Source organism: Triticum urartu, chromosome 5A, assembly GCF_056163025.1.
Source record: "Triticum urartu cultivar PI428250 chromosome 5A, HENAU_Tu73, whole genome shotgun sequence".
Taxonomy (NCBI): domain Eukaryota; kingdom Viridiplantae; phylum Streptophyta; class Magnoliopsida; order Poales; family Poaceae; genus Triticum; species Triticum urartu.
This window is the reverse complement of record NC_141877.1, coordinates 390,030,747-390,050,938: the sequence shown is the minus strand read 5'-3', so window position 1 is coordinate 390,050,938 and position 20,192 is coordinate 390,030,747. Positions and strand designations below refer to the sequence as shown.

General features: G+C 44.0%; 2 protein-coding genes and 1 pseudogene across 4 annotated transcripts; 1 reads left to right on the top strand and 2 right to left on the bottom strand.

Annotated features, from left to right (window-relative positions):
* The first annotated feature begins 9,397 nt into the window (after nucleotides 1-9,397).
* Nucleotides 9,398-11,254, top strand: LOC147971528 (uncharacterized). The gene has a single exon (XM_087526160.1). It carries the CDS (start codon nucleotides 9,739-9,741, stop codon nucleotides 11,110-11,112), a length of 1,374 nt encoding a protein of 457 aa, XP_087382286.1. The 5' UTR covers nucleotides 9,398-9,738; the 3' UTR covers nucleotides 11,113-11,254.
* Nucleotides 11,255-11,441: 187 nt separating this feature from the next.
* Nucleotides 11,442-14,418, bottom strand: LOC125509134 (ASC1-like protein 1). 3 transcript variants are annotated; one of them, XM_048674024.2, is made up of 7 exons: nucleotides 14,219-14,418; nucleotides 13,913-14,114; nucleotides 12,738-12,964; nucleotides 12,502-12,657; nucleotides 12,232-12,417; nucleotides 11,926-12,110; nucleotides 11,442-11,821 (listed from the first exon to the last, which is right to left on the bottom strand). In XM_048674024.2, the coding sequence occupies exons 2-7, from the start codon at nucleotides 14,075-14,077 to the stop codon at nucleotides 11,790-11,792; spliced, it is 951 nt and encodes a 316-aa protein (XP_048529981.1). In that variant the 5' UTR covers nucleotides 14,078-14,114; nucleotides 14,219-14,418; the 3' UTR covers nucleotides 11,442-11,789. The 3 variants fall into 3 exon arrangements, with proteins under 3 accessions (XP_048529981.1, XP_048529982.1, XP_087382287.1); XM_048674025.2 differs by having other exon boundaries at nucleotides 13,913-14,138; nucleotides 14,219-14,410; XM_087526161.1 differs by lacking the exon at nucleotides 14,219-14,418 and having other exon boundaries at nucleotides 13,913-14,207.
* A 4,485-nt stretch (nucleotides 14,419-18,903) lies between these two features.
* On the bottom strand, nucleotides 18,904-19,615 carry LOC147971527 (uncharacterized; annotated as a pseudogene).
* Between the last annotated feature and the right edge of the window lie 577 nt (nucleotides 19,616-20,192).

Below are 20,192 nucleotides of genomic sequence, written 5' to 3'. Positions count from 1 at the left end.
TTCACCGACAAAGGAGATATAATCACATGGGTATGGGCACTCCCCTTGGCAACTGCCAAGCTTGGGGGAGGTGCCCCGGTATCGTATCACCATCACAACTCCTATCTTTATCGTTTTTCTTAGTTCGATCCTATTAGTAGTATCTTGATCTAGTAGAATAAAGTTTATGGCATGATCTAGTTTTGAGTTTGCTTTATGATCTCTCTTTGTAATCGAGTCCATGAGCTATATATAATAAAGATTAGTGTTGAGTCAAGGGCTTGATTATTTTGCCATGATCTTGGGTGAATAAAAGAAAAGAGAAAATGAATAAAAAGAAACAAAGAGTTCATATTGATCTTATTGAGAGTAATGACTTCACATAGAAAGAGTATGATGATTAAAAGTTGTTGGGAGTTGGCAGACATAGCTTTGGTCATTGTTGTAATTAATAGGAAGTAATAAGGAAAGAGAGGTTTTCACATATAGATATATTATCATTGACATCTTTTATGATTGGGAGCACTCATTAAAATATGACATGCTAAAGAGTTGATGTTGGACAAGGAAGACAACGTAATGGGTTATGTCTTTCTTATATCTGAGATAAAGTATGTTGTCATGGATCCCCTAACTTGTTGATCTTGCCTTTCCCCCCTCATGCTAGCCAAATTCTTAGCACCAAGTAGAAATACTACTTGTGCTTCCAAATACCCTTAAACCAGTTTTGCCATGAGAGTCCACCATATCTACCTATGGATTGAGTAAGATCCTTCAAGTAAGTTGTCATCGGTGCAAAGCAATAAAAATTGCTCTAAATATGTATGATTGATTGGTGTGGGAGAAACAAGCTTTATACGATCTTGTGATGTGGAAGTAATAAAAGCGACGGACTGCATAATAAAGGTTCATATCACAAGGGGCAATATAAAGTGACGTTCTTTCGCATTGAGATTTTGTGCATCCAACTATAAAAGCGCATGGCGACCTCTGCTTCCCTCTGCGAAGGGCCTATCTTTTATTATTATCTTCTACCTTATGCAAGAGTCACGGTGATCTTCACCTTTCCTTTTTCATTTTATCCTTTAGCAAGCTCAACATGTTGGAAAGAACATGATATATATATATATATATCTAATTGGATGTAGGGGAGCATGAACCATTATTGTTGACATTACCCTTGAGGTAAAAGGTTGTGGGGCAAAACTATAAGCCCCTATCTTTCTCTGTGTCCGATTAAAACTCCATAACCACAAGTATTGCGTGAGTGTTAGCAATTGTGAAGGACTAAATGATAGTTGAGTATGTGGACTTGCTTTTAAGCTCTGACATAGACTCTTTCCGATGTTATGATAAATTGTAATTGCTTCAATGACTGAGATTATAGTTTGTCGGAGCCCAATAAGGTTTATGATTTATACTTTTGCATTGTGAATAGATCATCACTTGAACATAAGCAATCATATGACAAAATCTATATATGTTGTTGTTATGAGAATAATCATGATGCCTTCATGTCCGTATTTTATTTTTATCGACGCCTCTACCTCTAAACATGAGGACATATTTATTGTTATCGGCTTTTCGCTTGAGGACAAGCAAGGTCTAAGCTTGGGGGAGTTGATACGTCCATTTTGCGTCATGCTTTTATATCGATATTTATTGCATTATGGACTGTTATTTCACTTTATGTCACAATACTTATGGCTATTCTCTCTTATTTTACAAGGTTTACATAAGGAGGGAGAATGTAGGCAGCTGGAATTCTGGGCTGGAAAAGGAGCAAATATTAGAGGCCTATTCTGAGCAACTCCAAAAGTCCTGAAACTCCACGGAACATCTTAAAATAAATAAAGAAAAATCCTCGCCAAAGATGAAGGCCAGGGGGCCCACACCCTGCTCACGAGGGTGGGGGGCGCCCCCCCCCCTAGGGCGCGCCCCCCTACCTTGTGGGCCCCCTGGTGGCTCTCCGACGTCCATCTTCTCCTATATGAAGTCTTTCGATGAGAAAAAAATAAGGAGGAACTTTTCGGGACGAGACTCCGCCGCCACAAGGCGGAACCTTGGCGGATCCAATCTAGAGCTCCGGCAGAGCTGTTCTACCGGGGAAACTTCCCTCCGGGAGGGGGAAATCATCACCATCGTCATCACCAATGCTCCTCTCATCGGGAGAGGGCAATCTCCATCAACATCTTCACCAGCACCATCTCATCTCCAAACCCTAGTTCATCTCTTGTATCCAATTCTTGTCCCAAAGTCCGGGATTGGTGCTAGTAGGTTGCTAGTAGTGTTGATTACTCCTTGTAGTTCATGCTAGTTGGTTTATTTGGTGGAAGATCATATGTTCAGATCCTATATGCATATTATTACCCCTCTGATTATGAACATGAATATGCTTTGTGAGTAATTACGTTTGTTCCTGAGGACAAGGGAGAAGTCTTGCTATTAGTAGTCATGTGAATTTGGTATTCGTTTGATATTTTGATAAGATGTATGTTGTCTAGCCTCTAGTGGTGTTATGTGAACGTCGACTACATAACACTTCACCATTATTTGGGCCTAGATGAAGGCATTGGAAAGTAATAAGTAGATGATGGGTTGCTAGAGTGACAGAAGCTTAAACCCTAGTTTATGCGTTGCTTCGTAAGGGGCTGATTTGGATCTATATGTTTCATGCTATGGTTAGGTTTACCTTAATACTTTTGTTGTAGTTGCGGATGCTTGCAATAGAGGTTAATCATAAGTGGGATGCTTGTTCAAGTAAGAACAGCACCCAAGCACCGGTCCACCCACATATCAAATTATCAAAGTATCAAATGCGAATCATATGAACGTGATGAAAACTAGCTTGACGATATTCCCTTGTGTCCTCGGGAGCGCTTTTCCTATTATAAGAGTGTGTTCCATCTTGTCCTTTGCTATAAAAAGGATTGGGCCACCTTGCCACACTTTATTTACTTTTGTTACTTGTTGCTCGTTACAATTTATCTTATCACAAAACTATCGGTTACCACTTATTTCAGTACTTGCAGAGAATAGCTTGCTGAAAACCTCTTATCATTTCCTTCTGCTCCTCGTTGGGTTCGAGACTCTTACTTATCGAAAGGACTAAGATAGATCCCCTATACTTGTGGGTCATCATTCTACGTTACTTTGCAATATTTGCTAGTAGATGCTTAATTGGTCGTGGGAACAGTGGAAACCTCAGTGCCCCTGATATTGTTATTTTGCGCCAAGCTTTGTTTCATGATACAACTTTCAGTCTAGGCGCTATTGTTGCTAAACGGTTAAATCTGAACCGCATAAGAGGCCCCATCTTTAGAGGCATCTTTGCTTCGCGCCTTGCTGCACACTTTAGGATACCTATTAGGCATTATGAGAAAGAGGAAAAGTTGTTGCCCCCTATTTTTCTAGATTATAAGAGTATGGTAGCACATGATTTTATTGTTAAGGATAAGAAGAAGGTGCTTAAGTATAGATTGATTTTTGATAAAAACTACTATGAGATTATTACCTTGCATGTGCCCTCTTTGTTTAACATATTTTCAGGTGTGTACCTCGTTTTGCCGGAGGCCGTTCATGCATACTGGAGCCGGACACCGGCTCCAGAACCTGAGCCGGAGCCACCCTTGATCCTTATCGACAGTCTGTTTATCAGTGGGATCCGGAGGAGATCGCCAACCAGTGTCACCCATAGGACACTCCTCCGTACACCGGAGAGGGCAGCTTTCAGCCATGGCCATAGACCAACTTAGGCCAAAAGCCTAAGCTTGGGGGAGTACGTAACCGACATTACATTCATGTTCACACTCTCATGCCAGTTGTCGGTGCTCATACTTTTTCATTGTAATATCCATGCTAGTTTATTTTCCTTTCCAGCATTCTTCTTGTGTGTTTGAAAAACCTTAAGAAAAAACCAAAAAAAATAGTTGTAGCTTTTAGGTAGTTTACTTTCCATGCCTGTAGTAGTAATAATTAAAAAGAAAACCCAAAAAGATTTCTCGTTCTTCTTTTGCTTGTTGGGAGCTTTCCCGTGTAAATAGTTTTGTTTCTTTTCTTTTATTTGGGGGTCGAGAGGAGAAGACCGTGATGAAAATGTTGAGTGGCTCTCATATGCATTATTGTTGATCTAACAAAGAGCCCATATTACCTTGTCTTCTCCTGTGTATCGAATGCTTGCAGATTCCAGCTTAGTCCAATGCACATGCACTATTATTATTTTCCACACCGTTCGGTCATGCAAGTGAAAGGCAATAATGACGATATATGATGAACTGATTGAGATGAGAAAAGCTGGTATGAACTCGACCTATCTTGTTTTCGTAAATATGATTAGTTCATCATTCCTGATTTAGCCTATTATGAATGAAACATGTTTGCAATGACAATTAGAGATTATAGTTGCTCATGACATGCTTAATCAGCTAGGAGTTTATAATGGTTTTCCTTGCATGCCAACATGCTATTAAAATGGTTTTGATGTGGTATGATAGGGTGGTATCCTCCTTTGAACAATTCGAGTGGCTTGACTTGGCACATGTTCACACATGTAGTTGAAACAAAATCAACATAGCCTCCACAAATATTTATGTTCATGGTGAATTATATCCTACTCATGCTTGCACTCAGTGTTGATTAATTTTAATGCATGTTCATGACTGTTGTCGGTCTCTAGCTAATCTCTTCCCAGTCTCTTTCTAGACTTCACTTGTACTAAGCGGGAATACTGCTTGTGCATCCACTTCCATAAACCCCCAAAGTTATTCCATATGAGTCCACCATACCTTCCTTTATGCGGTATCTACCTGCCATTTCAAGTAAATTTGTATGTGCCAAACTCTAAACCTTCAAATGAAATTCTATTTTGTATGCTTGAATAGCTCATGTATCAACTAGGGTTGTCTATATCTTCCACGCTAGGTGGGTTGTTCTCAAGAGGAGTGGACTCCGCTCCTCATTCACGAGAAAATGGCTGGTAACCGGGATGCCTAGTCCCATGCTTAAATTAAAATAATTGCAAACAAAACTCCCCCAGGATTGTTGTTATTTGGAGGGACCCGTTGTTTCGGACAAGCCATGGATTGATGTTTGTTGGTGGTAGGGGGTATAAACTTGACCATTCTGTTTGGGAACCGCCTATAATGTGTGTAGCATGGAAGATATCGAGATCTCTTGGTTGTTATGTTGACAACGAAAGTATGCCACTCAAAATATTATTTATCTCTATTTAAAAATCGAGCTCTAGCACCTCTACAAATCCCTGCTTCCCTTTGAGAAGGGCCCATCTATTTATTTTTATGTTGAGTCATCATCCTCTTATTAAAAAGCATCAGTTGGAGAGCACAGCTGTCATTTGCATGTATTACTATTAGTTTACATTGAGTATGACCGTGACTAGATCTCTTTTACCATGAATTACAATGTTTAGTCGGTCCTTGAACTTTAGAGGTGCTCTGTATTTATGTTTTGCGGTCTCAGAAAGGGCTGGCGAGATACCATCTTATTATATCATATTATGATTATTTTGAGAAAGTGTTGTCATCCGAGGTTTACTAATATTGCTCGCTAGTTGATTATGCCATTGATATGAGTAAACATGAGACCTAAATGTTATTGTGAATATGGTTAGTTCATAATCTTTGCTGAAAACTTGAATGCTGGCTTTACATATTTACAACAACAAGATCAAACAGAGTTTGTAAAAGTTTTTCTTTATCACTTTCAGTTTGTCAACTGAATTGCTTGAGGACAAGCAAAGGTTTAAGCTTGGGGGAGTTGATACATCTCCAACGTATCTACTTTTCCAAACACTTTTGACCTTGTTTTGGACTCTAACTTGCATGATTTGAATGGAACTAACCCGGACTGACGCTGTTTTTAGCAGAATTGCCATGGTGTTATTTTTGTGCAGAAATAAAAGTTCTCAGAATGACCTGAAACTTCACGGAGAATATTTTTGGAATATATAAAAAATACTGGTGAAAGAATCAACGTCAGAGGGCCCACACCCTGTCCACGAGGGTGGGGGCGCCCCCTGGGGCGCGCCCCCTGTCTTATGGGCCCCTTGATGCTCCACCGACCTCAACTCCGACTCTATATATTTACGTTCGGGGAGAAAAAATCAGAGAGAAGGATTCATCACGTTTTACGATATGGAGCCGCCGCCAAGCCCTAATCTCTCTCGGGAGGGCTGATCTGGAGTCGTTCGGGGCTCCGGAGAGGGGAATCCGTCGCCATCATCATCATCAACCTTCCTCCATCACCAATTTCATGATGCTCACCGCCGTGTGTGAGTAATTCCATCGTAGGCTTGCTGGACGGTGATGGGTTGGATGAGATTTATCATGTAATCGAGTTAGTTTTGTTAGGGTTTGATCCCTAGTATCAATTATGTTCTGAGATTGATGTTGCTATGACTTTGCTATGCTTAATGCTTGTCACTAGGGCCCTAGTGCCATGATTTCAGATTTGAACCTATTATGTTTCCATGAATATATGTGAGTTCTTGATCCTATTTTGCAAGTCAATAGTCACCTACTATGTGTTATGATCCATTAACCCCGAAGTGACAATAATTGGGACAATTACCGGTGATGACTATTTCTGGTACTCTATTAAAAGGAGGCCCCTTAGTTTCCAATAGGACCCCGCTGCCACGGGAGGGTAGGACAAAAGATGTCATGCAAATTCTTTTCCATAAGCACGTATGACTATATTCGGAATACATGCCAACATTACATTGATGAACTAGAGCTAGTTCTGTGTCACCCTATGTTATAACTGTTACATGAGGAATCACATCCGACATAATTATCCATCACTGATCCAATGCCTACGAGCTTTTCACATATTGATCTTTGCTTATTTACTTTTTCGTTGCTACTATTACAATCATTACAAAACCAATACTATTACGTTTGCCACTGCTACCGTTACTTCCATATTACTTTGCTACTAAATACTTTGCTGCAGATATTAAGTCTTCTAGGTGCGATTGAATTGACAACTCAACTGTTAATACTTGAGAATATTCTTTGGCTCCCCTTGTGTCGAATCAATAAATTTGGGTTGAATACTCTACCCTCGAAAACTGTTGCGATCTCCTATACTTGTGGGTTATCAACTACTTTTTAGTCTAGAGACCGAGCTCCTACCTCCATATTAATTCCTTGCATGACCGCCATTACTGATGAAAATACTTGTGAAGGAGACCTAGTAGTTCTGCAAAAGCGATTGTCGTTTTGAGATTTCCAAAGACACCACAAGAAGGTATAGAGTGAGACAACATTTATTTATGGATGATTGGAAGTGAGGAGGGCTTGGATCATTTGTGAGACTGAACTATTATGTGGGGCAATGAAATCTGTTTTAGTAAACCATGGAAAACTATACCAAGCTGCTTTTGCAAAAGGGCATAAGAAAAAAAGATGCATCTCATCTTCAATATTTCCACAAGTTATATAGTTTTTCACTAATAAACTTAGAATAAGTACCTGCCCTTTTACCTGTAGCAAGTGCTTTCCTAAGAAGTCTCCAAGCGAATGTTTGGACTCTTGGAGCCATATGCTTCTCTTTCCATACCTAGTTTAGCAATGCTATAATCTGCGGTGGTACAATTTTTGGCCTTTGTCTTGAAGGAAGCTGAAGATTGGCAAAGCTATGTTTGTATACACTTTTGGAAGAGAACATACCTGTAGGAGTTAGCTTCCATACAAGAATGTCTTGACTGGTAGTATAGATAATCAGGGTGTGAATTATTGAATGAACTATAGGAGGAGAAAATAACATATTAATTAAGTTAACATTCCAAACTTTTTGCCCAGGAATCCACAAGTCCTTAATTTGAGCTGGGTAATTAAAAGAGCGGGGTTGGATGATGAGGTTATCATAAATATTTTCCCATCCTTCAAACCAAGGTGTGCTCCACAATGAACTATTTCCATCTACAATCTGATAGATGGATGCTAAAATCAGAAGAGGTCTTACCTTCAAAATTGCGGACCAGAAAGTATACTTTGGTGTGTTAGGCTTTGCCCTCCAAATAGTTGTGTCATGATGGTACTTAGCCTTGAGTATTTGGTCCAACTGGCTTTCTGGTTCCTTTGCAAGTCTTCATGCGGCCAAGCGAATGAGACCTTGATTGATCGCCTGCAAATTCCTGATGCCTAGGCCACCAAGTTTCTTGTCCATGCAAATATTCGTCCATGCCCTTAGACAAAGGCTTCTTATTGTTTGGTCATCTTGAACACCTGTCCACCAAAGGTTTCTAATAATATCCGTGAGCTTGGTTAAAAACTTTTTTGAGAAAAGTATATTGGACATGTAGTAGACAGAGGCCAAATCCAAGGCAAATGTTGGGTTCTAGGTCTGCTAGCCAGTAAGAGCTATGCACGCCTACTGCGAGACATAACGCAACTCCCTCTTGCAGTAGGCAAGCGGGAGATGGACCGGCCAAATAGGGGTTTCTTGGAGCGGGTTTCAGTGCGTTTATTTTTTTCTTTTTCCTTTTATTTTGTTTTGTTTTCCAGTCTTCTATTATTTTCTTTTTTCTTTTCTATTTAGTTTTCTTTGTTCCTTTGCCAGTTTTCGTTTTCTCTTTCCGGTTTTCAATGGTTTTTTTTCCTTTTTTACGACACATGTTTACTTTTCCCACACACAATATACATTTTTATAAGTTAGGGACTTTTAATAAATGGTTAACACTTTTTCCCAATATTTTTTTGCATGAACCAATGTATATATATTTTTTTAATGACTACTTTTTACATACACATTGTACATTTTTGTATACATCAGGAACATTTTTTGTTTAACTTTTTTCAAGTACATAATTAATATTATTTTGAAGTCTATTCTTTTCATGTATGCCTTAGATTTTTGTATAGATCAGTAACATGGTTAACATTTTTTTAATACATGATTACATGTTTTTCAATATATGTTTTAAATGCCTACTTTCTTTCATACACATTGTACATTTGTTTTATACATCAGGAATATTTTTATACATATTCAACATTTTTTAATATTTTCATACGCATTGTATTGACGCGAGCCGAGGCAACAGTTGTTCGTCACAAGCACATGGAAGCTTACATGGGCCGGCGGCCCACCGCGAGGCCGACTAAATCTAAGAGAAAGCAGAGAGCAGCTGACCATGCGCGCGTGAAAATTGCTTAAGTTTCAGTTTTGATCGTGCAGTTTTCTCAACGGAGAGACGCATAAGGCAGAAGTAGCCGATCACATATGACTTTGGTCTTTGGAGGACATTGCCAACTTTCCTCTTCACTTTAGCACTTGTGTTTCTTCTCCTATAGCACGGACTAGCGCCACATCGCAGGTTCAGAATCTTGATTTTGCCTGCTGGTGATAGCATATATTACAAGTACGATTTTCAAATCTCAAGGGCTCATGTCGATTTCTTAGAGTGTGTAGTGTGCAGATCCGGCACCTGTTCAACTTGGTGTCGGTCTGCAGATTGCGCTTTTCTGGTGCCTGATCTTGTCTTGCAGCAAAAGATGTGTGCATGTTACGAGGCAAGACTGAAGACTGAACTCAACTTTGTTTCTTTTTCTATGGGTGGAGCTGACTGACAGCCCGAGACGAAACACATGACAGTGTCATGAACTCAAGCAAATCCGACTTGGCACCAAGCTTGAAATGCACGCAAGCAAATCCGACTTCACATCACATACGCATCCACATCCACGGTTTTGAATCCCATCACGTATCGGCATCATCACCTCAGCTGATCAATAAATGGCAGCCAACCTTCTGCCTTTGCCCCGACCTCGCCCTGACCTAGCCTTGCCTCTGCCTTCTCCAATCTTCCCCATCGTCTCCTTCACCAATCACCCAGCGACCGGCGTCCCCTGTTCCCTTCCCATGGAGGTTGCCTACCCCTACGGCGGGGAGCTCATCAGGAAGCACGGCTTCGTGACAGGCCAGCCGTTTGACGCCAAGATCGGCATCATGTCCGGCCAGAAGCGCGCGAGGGAGATGGAGATCCTTCGGCAGCGGTTCCAATCAGAGCTCGTCGCCGTCCGTGGCATCCTCCACAAGGCGGTCTCCGTGCTAGTTCCCGCCTCGTCCCCGTCGGCTCCCCGCGTCAAGGAGAGTCCTCAAGGGTTCTTGGCCGAGGAGCCGCCAGCCAAGAAGAGGAAGGCGTCTCCTCCCGTTCCTGTGATCAATCGCAAGAAGGCGCCAACGAAGAAGAAGATGACGACCTCTCAGAGGGAGATGCTCGCGGAAGACCTGGAGCTGTTCGTTGCGGAAATCCCCGATCACCTCGGCGAGCTCTTGAAGAAGCACAGCTGCGCCACCCGCCCCGGCGAAATCGAGATCGACCTCCACGCAATGGACGACGCCGCCGTCGTCGAGTTACAGGAGCAGGTTGACAAGTTCGCTCGAGAGAAGAAGGCGGCCAATCCGTCGACGCAAGAACGGCACCAAGAAGGCCCTAAGGCGATGGCCGAAGAGGAGGAGGAGGACGAAGAAGTTGACATCTGTGGCGGCGTCTCCCCCTTAGCGATCGTGCCGCAACCTCTGCTGCAAGAACGGCACCAAGACGGCCCTGAGGTGATGGCCCAAGAGGAGGACGAAGAAGTTGACATCTGCGGCGGCGTCTCCCCGTTACCGATCGTGCCGGCACCTCTGCTGCTCGTCGAAGATGAAACAGCCAGCGGCATCCCAAGCTCCAGCAGCAGCAGTTCGGATACTGATTCCAGCGACAGCGATTCAGATACTGAATCCGGCAGCAGCGACTCCGGCGGCAGTGACTCAGATTCTGATTCAGACGAGATCGTCGACAGCCCAGCTCCTCCAACATGCGAGCAGCTCGCCCGTGCTCTGGAAAGGCAGCGAAAGGAGGCCACGTCCCGGGCGAGGGAGAAGGCCCGTCAGGAGCTGCTGGAGACGGAGAGGACGGCAATGCCCGACGATACCCTACACCCAGAGGATCTGAAGAGGCTCGGCATTGATGAGTACAACACGGCGAGGCCCAACAACTACAACTTGTTGCGGCAGATTGGACTCTTCCGCAAGCTTGACAACGACGACTGGAAGCAGCAGCAGCATTATCATCATCGTCAAAGCTTCGAAGAAGACCTAGAGGAAGGCGAGATTCGGTCGTGATCGTCGTTGCTAGCAAGGTGCTATAACAAGTGATGTAACTGCTCATGGCTTGATGCCTCACAGAAAACTTGTAGCTCGATCTCTTCTGTAAATTGTATGTGTGCTGAACATGATTAAATATATGAAAATACATGATTGATTACACTGAGTATCAGCTAAATTAGTGATATCTTCTCTGTATACATGTTTAACAGAGATGTCCATTTCCAATATCGATCATACTGAATATTTAACATGAACTGCAAGCATATATAATAATGACATATAAGGACCACTAAATGTTATTTTTATATTTGAGAATATGACCACTAAATTACAATCAAGCCACATATATAAAAGAGAGTTTTTATAACTTGGAGGCTCAGTATTTCTCAAAAGACATCTTCACATACATATGGAGATTAATATCACGATGTAAGATTGATGCCTCAAGACCCTGAATGATAGCATCACCTCATACATTCAATCTACAAAAAAGATACATCAAGGAGGCTTGTTCCAGTGGCACCGAGATTCGAGCCCTTTCAGTTTTCGTTTTGTGCCTGAATTTCCTCCTAATGGATATGCTAACTAGCTCCTCCTTGACATTCTCATTCTTTATACAACCCGCTTGCACCATTCTCATTCCCAACTGCGAACTATACAGTTCTTCAGTTAAGCATCCAACAACCTTCAGCTTAATCTTCATGGTTGTTTTCGCCTTCAGAATCTGTTTAATAGCAGGGGTAGCTTATAATAAATCCATAAGAGTATGCTGCTGAGAAAGAAAAAAAATCTAACACCAAGGAAATGAGCAAGAAAAGAATCACTGACCGGATCGAACATCCTCACCAACATGACCTCTGGATTGAATTTGTTTGACGAGCATCCGGTAAATCAGTACCCACCAATATATGTGAAAGACCAGAAGTGAAAACAAGAGAGTGTTGAAAAGATAATAGTACGAGGTTCTGTAGATTTTTCTGTTCTCGTTGTCCACGATCATAGCTATTTCATAACTGAAAAAGACGCAAGACCATTGAATTGATCAACAAAATGCACTACAAAACTTAGTAGAGTAATGCTGCTTTCTAATCAGGTAAAGTAGCACCACATGCCAGAACAACCAAGAATGTTTACCTTGTGCTTCTTAGGATCCAGAAAGGAAAAACTATTAGCCGAAGAAGGATCCACGAAGCCACAAAAAGTAGAAATGCTACAACAGCTAGCCACTCACAGCTACTGTACTTGGCCATCTTTCCGATCTCTAGGAATATATCACTTGCATCATGGAGGGGTAAAATGACCGAGCCAGGACGAGATAATCTGTTTGGAAGTAGCAACAACTTCAAGTTTGACTATGCTGTGTATTGTTATGGTATATAAGGGCAATTACACTCATCTGCATACCTGCAAATATAGGACACAACAATCAGAACAATAGTTGCCACATGGTGAGACATCATGACTCCGAAGTCCTTGCGTCTTGTTTCCCACAACAGAAGATCAAAGATAGAATATACGTAAAATCCAGCAGCATACATGTATACAGCCTTAAGCTTCAGCCTGGAGAGAAAAACAAACAATGTTGAAGCCCTTGGAAGTTGCAATAATAAGGAACAAAAGAGATTGTTTCTCTCTCTTACTTCATCTTTTGGTCAGGCCACAGCTGCTCGCCAGGCCCTACCCAAAAGTATCTTGTATTTGTAAACCACGATTCATTGTATGTTACAGATAGTGAAAAGAGTTCTGCAGAAAGATAATAAACAAATTTCCATGCCGATTCCTTAAATTTATTGATTTTCTTTCTCCTTTCATCTGTTTCAGCAAGCTTGTCATACCCCTTTCCAAATATAAGTCGTCTTGCTAACACCTGCGAAGAAAGTGAGATTTAAGAACTATAACATGTGCATGTAGTTCTGATTTGCACCATTCTTGAAACAATTTTGCTCACAGTGTATAGTAGTAATATGAAATCATTAAGTATAGTACTCCCGGTGACTTATGTAACAAGACAAGTACGCGGTAAGTCGGTACCTACGGCTGCAATGATGTTAGATTAGAAATTTCGAAGACCAACACCGGTACAAGGAAGGGCCATAGATCATACCAGTCTTTGTACCATTCGGGACCGCAATCACTAGTTCAATCCCAACATCATCACTGAAGGAGAGAGGCAATTCATAAACTTCCATGTCCTTACTAATGCTCATTTGATATATGTGTGAATGCTTTGATTTATTGTTACACGATGGATTATCCAAATTGTACCCTATGTATGTTGTCAAATTTAAGGGTTCAGATAACATGATGTAAAGACCTACTTGGGTGGGGTAAGCACATGTTGTTTAGCGAATCTGCGATCTCCACATGACAAGTATTTGTACCAATGAGGGACGACGACAACATGATGAGCACGGGAAGCCATGAAATTTAAGCATTGATCCAATCTACTAACCTTTGATTATTAAGGCAACCATCTAGTAATTGAGCTGACCAAGCCCATTGGGAGGAGTTCAGTTAATTACAGGCAACTCACCTACCAAGCGTCTGAAACGAAGAGTACCAACGATCAAGATCATTTGACTAATTACCATGAACCGATCGATATCAACACGGTTTGAAAATCTTGCAGGAAGCTTTTCCGGGTCAACGTTGAGACCTGTGGACGCCTTGAGCGTGCCCAGAACTGGCTCATCCAACTCTTGGATGGGAAAACAAGAGAGATATCCCAGGCCAAGTGGACTCACTGCCCACGCACCAAACGCATCCTAACTGAAGAAGAGGGAAACAGCCAGACACAGACAGGCAATGAATTTACCTCGAAGAGGAACTGGTTGAGGAGGAGGCGCAGGGCGGGGAAGAAGGCGAGGAGCAGGGGGAGGACGGCGTAGTCGGCGTACTCCGGGTAGGCCTCCGCCTCCCAGTCCACCGGCGGCGCCGAGGAGGAACAGGATCCCAGGAAGATCTCCAGGAGGGACGCCATTGCGGGCGGCTGGCTCCTGGATCCGAGGCTGGGCGCGCTGAGAGTGGGAAGAGGGATGAGCCTGCCAGCAGTCAATACTGGGGAGCGAGGGGGACAAGCCGAGATTTGAGATGGTGATAGTAGTACTGAGCAAGAACTAACCTTTGTTTATTGGTGCTAGCGAGCGGATGCGGATGGACGGGACTGGTCCATTTCTGTAGGGGAGAGAAGCCCACTGTCTGTCTGCTCTGTATTGGGTGCAAGTGCAAGGAAAGATGACGAAAAGGCGTCCCAGAAAACGTGGACGGACAAGGAAGAAGAACGGCTACTGGATCTGCCCCGGTCAGTTAGGGCCGGTTCTCTGGAGCTTATCGATGGCTGCCAAAGCCACCTTGATTTGACATACCAATCCAGATTTCTTATCACAATGATAAGTGACGAACGTCAGCTGAAAGGGGATGGATGGCAAGGGAATGCTTTTTTTTTCAACTTTACCCCATAGAAGACGGCAAATCCTGCCTTTTTTTGCCGCAATTTTTTTTTCTTCTTTAAAGAAATTGCCCTGCGTTTACGAAGAAACTATCGAATCATACTGTACAGCGAACATTCGTCGGATATTGCGGCCCAAATTTTATTGTAGAAGCCTACTCTTACTAATTAAGGGCTCAACATTTCCCCTAGAAATATAAAAAGGACGTAAATCTACTTTTTTGAAATGGAACACTTGTAATCTAGATCACGGCAGAACTGCCGGTTATGACACAGGTTACATTGGCAGGGAGGCTGTCAAGCCACAAAGACGCTTCACCAGTAGCTAATCCTGCACCCATGGCGGCCAACACATGTGCTGGCTTATTACAGCTACGTGCAACATGGACTACTTCAGCCTGAATGAATTGGGTATTAAGCTTATACTACGTGATATCACGAAACAGATGACCCACCGGTGTGTAATCGTGCGAGCTTGAGGATATAGCATTTTGGAGAGTGAGGCTGTCAGTTTCAAAAAGTACACGGCCAACACCAAGATGATCACCCACATTAATAGCATGTACAAGGTGTGGAGGAACGTCGTACCCATCCTGGGCGACGGTTGCGTGTTTATATAGTCAGGTCGCGACCTCCTGGTATAGCGTACAAAGTTGGTTCAGATTACAACTTGGAGAAGAAGGGATAAAGGAGGTTACAAAGATAAATGCATATGAGCTAGATCCTAGTCTATCTTCGGTTGGAAACCTCCTGGCGATGGTTATCTGAACCTGTCACGTACGACACTTGGCGTGACCAATATTTCGTTCAACACCCTCCCTTAATCACAACTTGGTCAAGTTGAGATTACGCTTGAACTCTTCAAAATTTTGTGTAGGCAAAGCTTTGGTGAATCCATCTGCAACCTGATCACGCGAGTGCATGAAGCGAATTTCCAACTGCTTGTTTGCAACTCGTTCTCTAACAAAGTGGAAATCAATCTCAATATGTTTTGTCCTTGCATGAAAGACAGGGTTAGCAGACTGATAAGTAGCACCAAGATTATCACACCATAAACATGGAGCTTGGGTAGTCTTTACACCAAGCTCTCGCAGCATGGACTGGACCCAAATAATTTCAGCTGTGGCATTTGCCAAGGCCTTATACTCAGCTTCAGTACTGGATCTTGATACAGTGGCTTGTTTCTTTGCACACCATGATATTAAGTTTGGACCAAAAAACACTGCAAAACCACCAGTAGATTGTCTATCATCTAAACAACCTACCCAGTCAGAATCAGAGAATGCACTGACAAGTGTAGATGAAGACTTGTTGAAAGTGAGACCAAGATTAACTGTATCTTTTACATATCTCACTATACGTTTAGCAGTTGTCCAATGAGTTGTAGTAGGTGCATGAAGAAACTGACAAACCTTGTTTACTGCAAATGAAAAATCAGGTCTTGTCAAAGTTAGATACTGAAGTGCACCTACCAAGCTCCTGTACCTGGTACTGTCATCTTGATCCAAGGGCTTTCCTTCTGTAAGTGACAACTTTTCTATGCTGGACAGTGGAGTTGGAGAAGATTTACATCCTTGTAACCCAACTCTTCTCACCATATCAGTAGCATACTTTTCCTGAGAGAAATGAAGACTATTGCCTTGTTTCTTGACTTCAATCCCTAGGAAGAAGTGCAAGTCACCCAGATCCTTGAGAGCAAACTCAGCATTTAAATCCTTCAACGGTCCTGATATAGCCTCATTAGATGAGCTTGTGACAATAATATCATCAACATATATAAGAACGAATATGGTTCATCTTGTTGTAAATAAATAAGGATGTGTCAGACTTAGAAGGAACAAAGCAAAGAGTTTGCAATTTGTGACTTAGTCTGGAGTACCACGCCCTAGGGGCTTGTTTGAGTCCATATAATGCTTTATCAAGTTTGCACACATGAAAAGGGTTTGTTCTTATTCTCAAAACCAGCAGGTTGTTTCATATATACTTCCTCTTCCAGAACGCCATGCAGAAACGCATTATTGACATCTAGCTGTCGAAGGCTCCATCCCCTGGAAACAACAATAGAGAGCACAAGACGAATGGTTGCAGCTTTAACAACTGGACTAAAGGTGTCCTCATAGTCAATGTCGTATCGTTGTTTAAAGTCTTTTGCAACAAGTCTGGCTTTGCAACGATCAATGGTTCCATCAGCCTTCTTTTTGACTCTAAAAACCCACTTGCAATCAATTAAATTTTTACCATGCCGTGGAGGAACCAGATGCCATGTTTTATTTTGCAGGAGCGCCATGTGTTCTTCTTCCATGGCTGTCCTCCAATTCTTGTCACCGAGCGCCTCTCCAAGAGTACTAGGTTCTTCTATAGAGCAAACGAGACTAAACTTTGTTAATTGTTTGTAATTTACTGGTTTGATTACCCCTTTTTGAAGACGTGTTCGCGGAGCAGCAGACACAGAAGTTGGTGCAGAAGATCCTGCTGCTGTAGCGACAGGACTTGCAGATCCCGAGGCTGATCCCGTAGCATCCCCCGCGTCGCTGCCAGCCAGACCGGATGGATCGTCTGCGCCGGCACGGGGTGGAGGTGTTGGAGAGGCAGCTGGGTCAGGCGCAGAAGATCCTGGGCCGCGGGACACGTCCGGCGCAGGCCTATCAGGGCGCAATGATGAGGCGGACCCAGGTGGAGCCACACCGGATTGCGCGCCAGCTGACTGGGCCGAATCCACCCGGGAATCCGCGCCTGTCTCCTGTCGGGCCAGAGCGACCCTAGGAGCCGCGCCTGTCTCCTGGCGGCGGACGTAGTGGCGGGGCCCATCAGCGGGCCAGCGAGCCTCGGTGCGCCGCGTGGGGGCGTCTGAATGGGGCGGGTTGGATAGGTCGCCCGCGGGACCGCTGCTGGGTCGGCTGTCAGGCGGCACGGAGACCCGCGCGCTGCCCCTGGCGGCAGCTCAGATCCCAAAGGAGATCCGCTGGCAGACTGCGGTGGAACTGATCCTGAGGCGGATCTGTCCCCCAGCCCTGGACACATAAAATGTTGCATATTTGACAGATTTTCTTCACTGTTTTGGATATTTGCTGCACCATTTTCTCCGTAGTTTTCATCTTCATCATCATAAAACTCATGCAAAGGGTTATGATCATTAGTCAACGGTGAATCATTACAATCATTATCCCCATGAGAGATGCCCGTAAGACTGGATGATAGAAGAAGGATTTCTTTTCGAAGGAGTGCACCGGCATTAGGATGAAGTTCGGAGAAAGGAAATTTTGTCTCATCAAACACGATGTCGCGAGAAATATAAACGCGACCAGTGGAGATGTCAAGACACTTGACACCTTTGTGTTGAGTGCTATAGCCAAGGAACGCGCATTGCTTGGAACGAAACATGAGTTTGCGGTTGTTGTATGGTCGGAGATTTGGCCAACAAGCGCAACCAAACACACGAAGTGTTGTATAGTCAGGTTTGGTGTGAAGAAGACGCTCAATGGGAGTTTCATAGTTTATGACACGGCTAGGAAGCATATTTATAATATGTACCGCAGCAAGAAAGGCCTCGTCCCAAAACTTTAGGGGCATGGAGGCACCGGCCAAAAGTGCTAGACCGACTTCAACGATGTGTCTGTGTTTGCGTTCAGCGGACCCATTCTGTTAATGGGCGTGAGGACATGACACGTGATGAGATATGCCAATTTTCTGGAAAAACGAGTTTAGCTTTTCGTATTCCCCTCCCCAATCAGATTGGAGAGTAAGGATTTTGCAATCAAACTGGCTACCAACATAATACGTGTGCCTACCAACAGAGGAAGGGGCAGGACCCCACACATCAGTAAACACAAGTTGTAAAGGCTTGGTGGAGATGTTGGTAGAAACTGGATAAGGTAATTGGTGGCTTTTAGCCTTTTGACAAGAATCACAAAATGTTTCAACATCACGCTCTCCAACATACGGGAGCTTATTTTTCCTAAGCAATCGCTCAACTAAAGAAAAAGATGCATGTCCTAAACGATCGTGCCATCGTGTTGAAGACACTTTGGTGGCACTGAAAACTTGTTTATTGAATCTTCTAATCTCCGGAATCAAGGGGTAAAGCCCATGAACGCATCTACCTCGATATAGCACCTTCTTCGTTGCCTGATCTTTGATCAAAAAGAAGTAAGGGTGAAACTCAAGGAAGACATGGTTGTCAATGGCAATGCGATGAACGGAAAGAAGACTTTTTGAAGCACTAGGAACATGCAGAATTTTTCTAATATGAATTTTTCGATGAGGGGTTTTAATGATTGAGTGACCAACGTGACTAATTTTCATACCTTCTCCACTTGCTGTGTGGATGTGATCTTTACCATGGTACTTGTCGCGCATGGTCACCTTTTCCAGCTCTCCGGTGATGTGGTTCGTGGCGCCGATGTCGACGTACCAGTTGGTGTCAACGCCGTAGGAGCCATCAGCGACTCCGGCCACCTTCTCGTCCTGGGAGGAGTCATCTTCATCCTCCTCAAAACGGTACCAGCAATCCTTTGCCGAGTGTCCCGGCTTGCCACAGATTTGGCACCTGATTGTGTCAGGGTGTGATCTGTTGTTGGAGGAGTTGCTGCGCCGGCCTCGGTTGTTGGTGAAGGAAGGCCGGCCGCCGCGTGTGTTGTTGGCGCCGCTGCTGTTGCCGTTGCCAACGCCCTTGCCCTTGCCGTTCCGAGGCGGCCCGCGGTAGCGAGAGCCTCCGCCCCGACCACGAGTGGCGACGTTGGCTGATGACTTGGAGCCACCTCCCGCGCCAGCTCCCTGGAAGAGAGCCACCCGCTGGTCGAAATTGCTCATTTGCCTGAACAGCTCGTCGAGGGTGACCGGGGTGGTGCGGGCGTCGAGGGCGGACACCAACGGCTGGTACTCCATGTCAAGCGCATTGAGGATGTACGAGATTAACTCACCATCCTGCAACGGCTTGCCAGCCGCGGCAAGCTCATCGGCAAGCCCCCGCATGTAAGCGAAGAAGGTTGCCACCGATTGCGTTCCTTTCTGCGCATTTGTGAGGGCGGCGAGGATGTTGTTGATGCGGGACAGCGACGTCGACGAGAACATGCTCTCTAGCGCCGTCCAGAGTTCGCGTGCATGCGCGATGGAGGTGACCTGCACGAGCACCTCTTTGGACAGGTTATTCACAAGATAACCGAGTACCTGCTGATCCTCGCGGAACCAGACGGCGTGAAGTGGATTTGGGATGGTTTCCTTCTTTCCATCCTTGTCCTTGCTGACGACGAACTTGGCCGGCTCCGCCATGCTTCCATCAACGTACCCGAAGACTCCAGCTCCTCTCAGCTGCGGCGTGATCTGGGTGCGTTAGAGGATATAGTTGATGCGGGTGAGGCGCTCGGTGATCTGGCCGGAGAGGGGGGAGGTGGTGGCGGCAAATGAGGCCATGGCAGGAAGCTGCGGTGGAGAGGAGGGAAAAAAAGCTAGATGGGAAGAGTTAGGCTCTGTATACCATGTGGAGGAACGTTGTATCCATCCTGGGCGACGGTTGCGTGTTTATATAGCCAGGTCGCGACCTCCTGATATAGCGTACGAAGTTGATTCAGATTACAATTTGAAGAAGAAGGGATAAAGAAGGTTACAAAGATAAACGCATATGAGCTAAATCATAATCTATCTTCGGTTG

Bases quoted from the DNA above. Each gene is read 5' to 3' on its own strand.
- LOC125509134 (XM_048674024.2), bottom strand. From the start codon at position 14,077: ATGGCGTCCCTCCTGGAGATCTTCCTGGGATCCTGTTCCTCCTCGGCG. The intron at 12,111-12,231 runs GTAAACATTCTT...CGTCTTTTTCAG, and splicing joins TGGATCCTAAGAAGCACAAG to TTATGAAATAGCTATGATCG. The intron at 11,822-11,925 runs GTCAGTGATTCT...GCTATTAAACAG, and splicing joins TGGTGAGGATGTTCGATCCG to ATTCTGAAGGCGAAAACAAC.
- LOC147971528 (XM_087526160.1), top strand. From the start codon at position 9,739: ATGGCAGCCAACCTTCTGCCTTTGCCCCGACCTCGCCCTGACCTAGCC.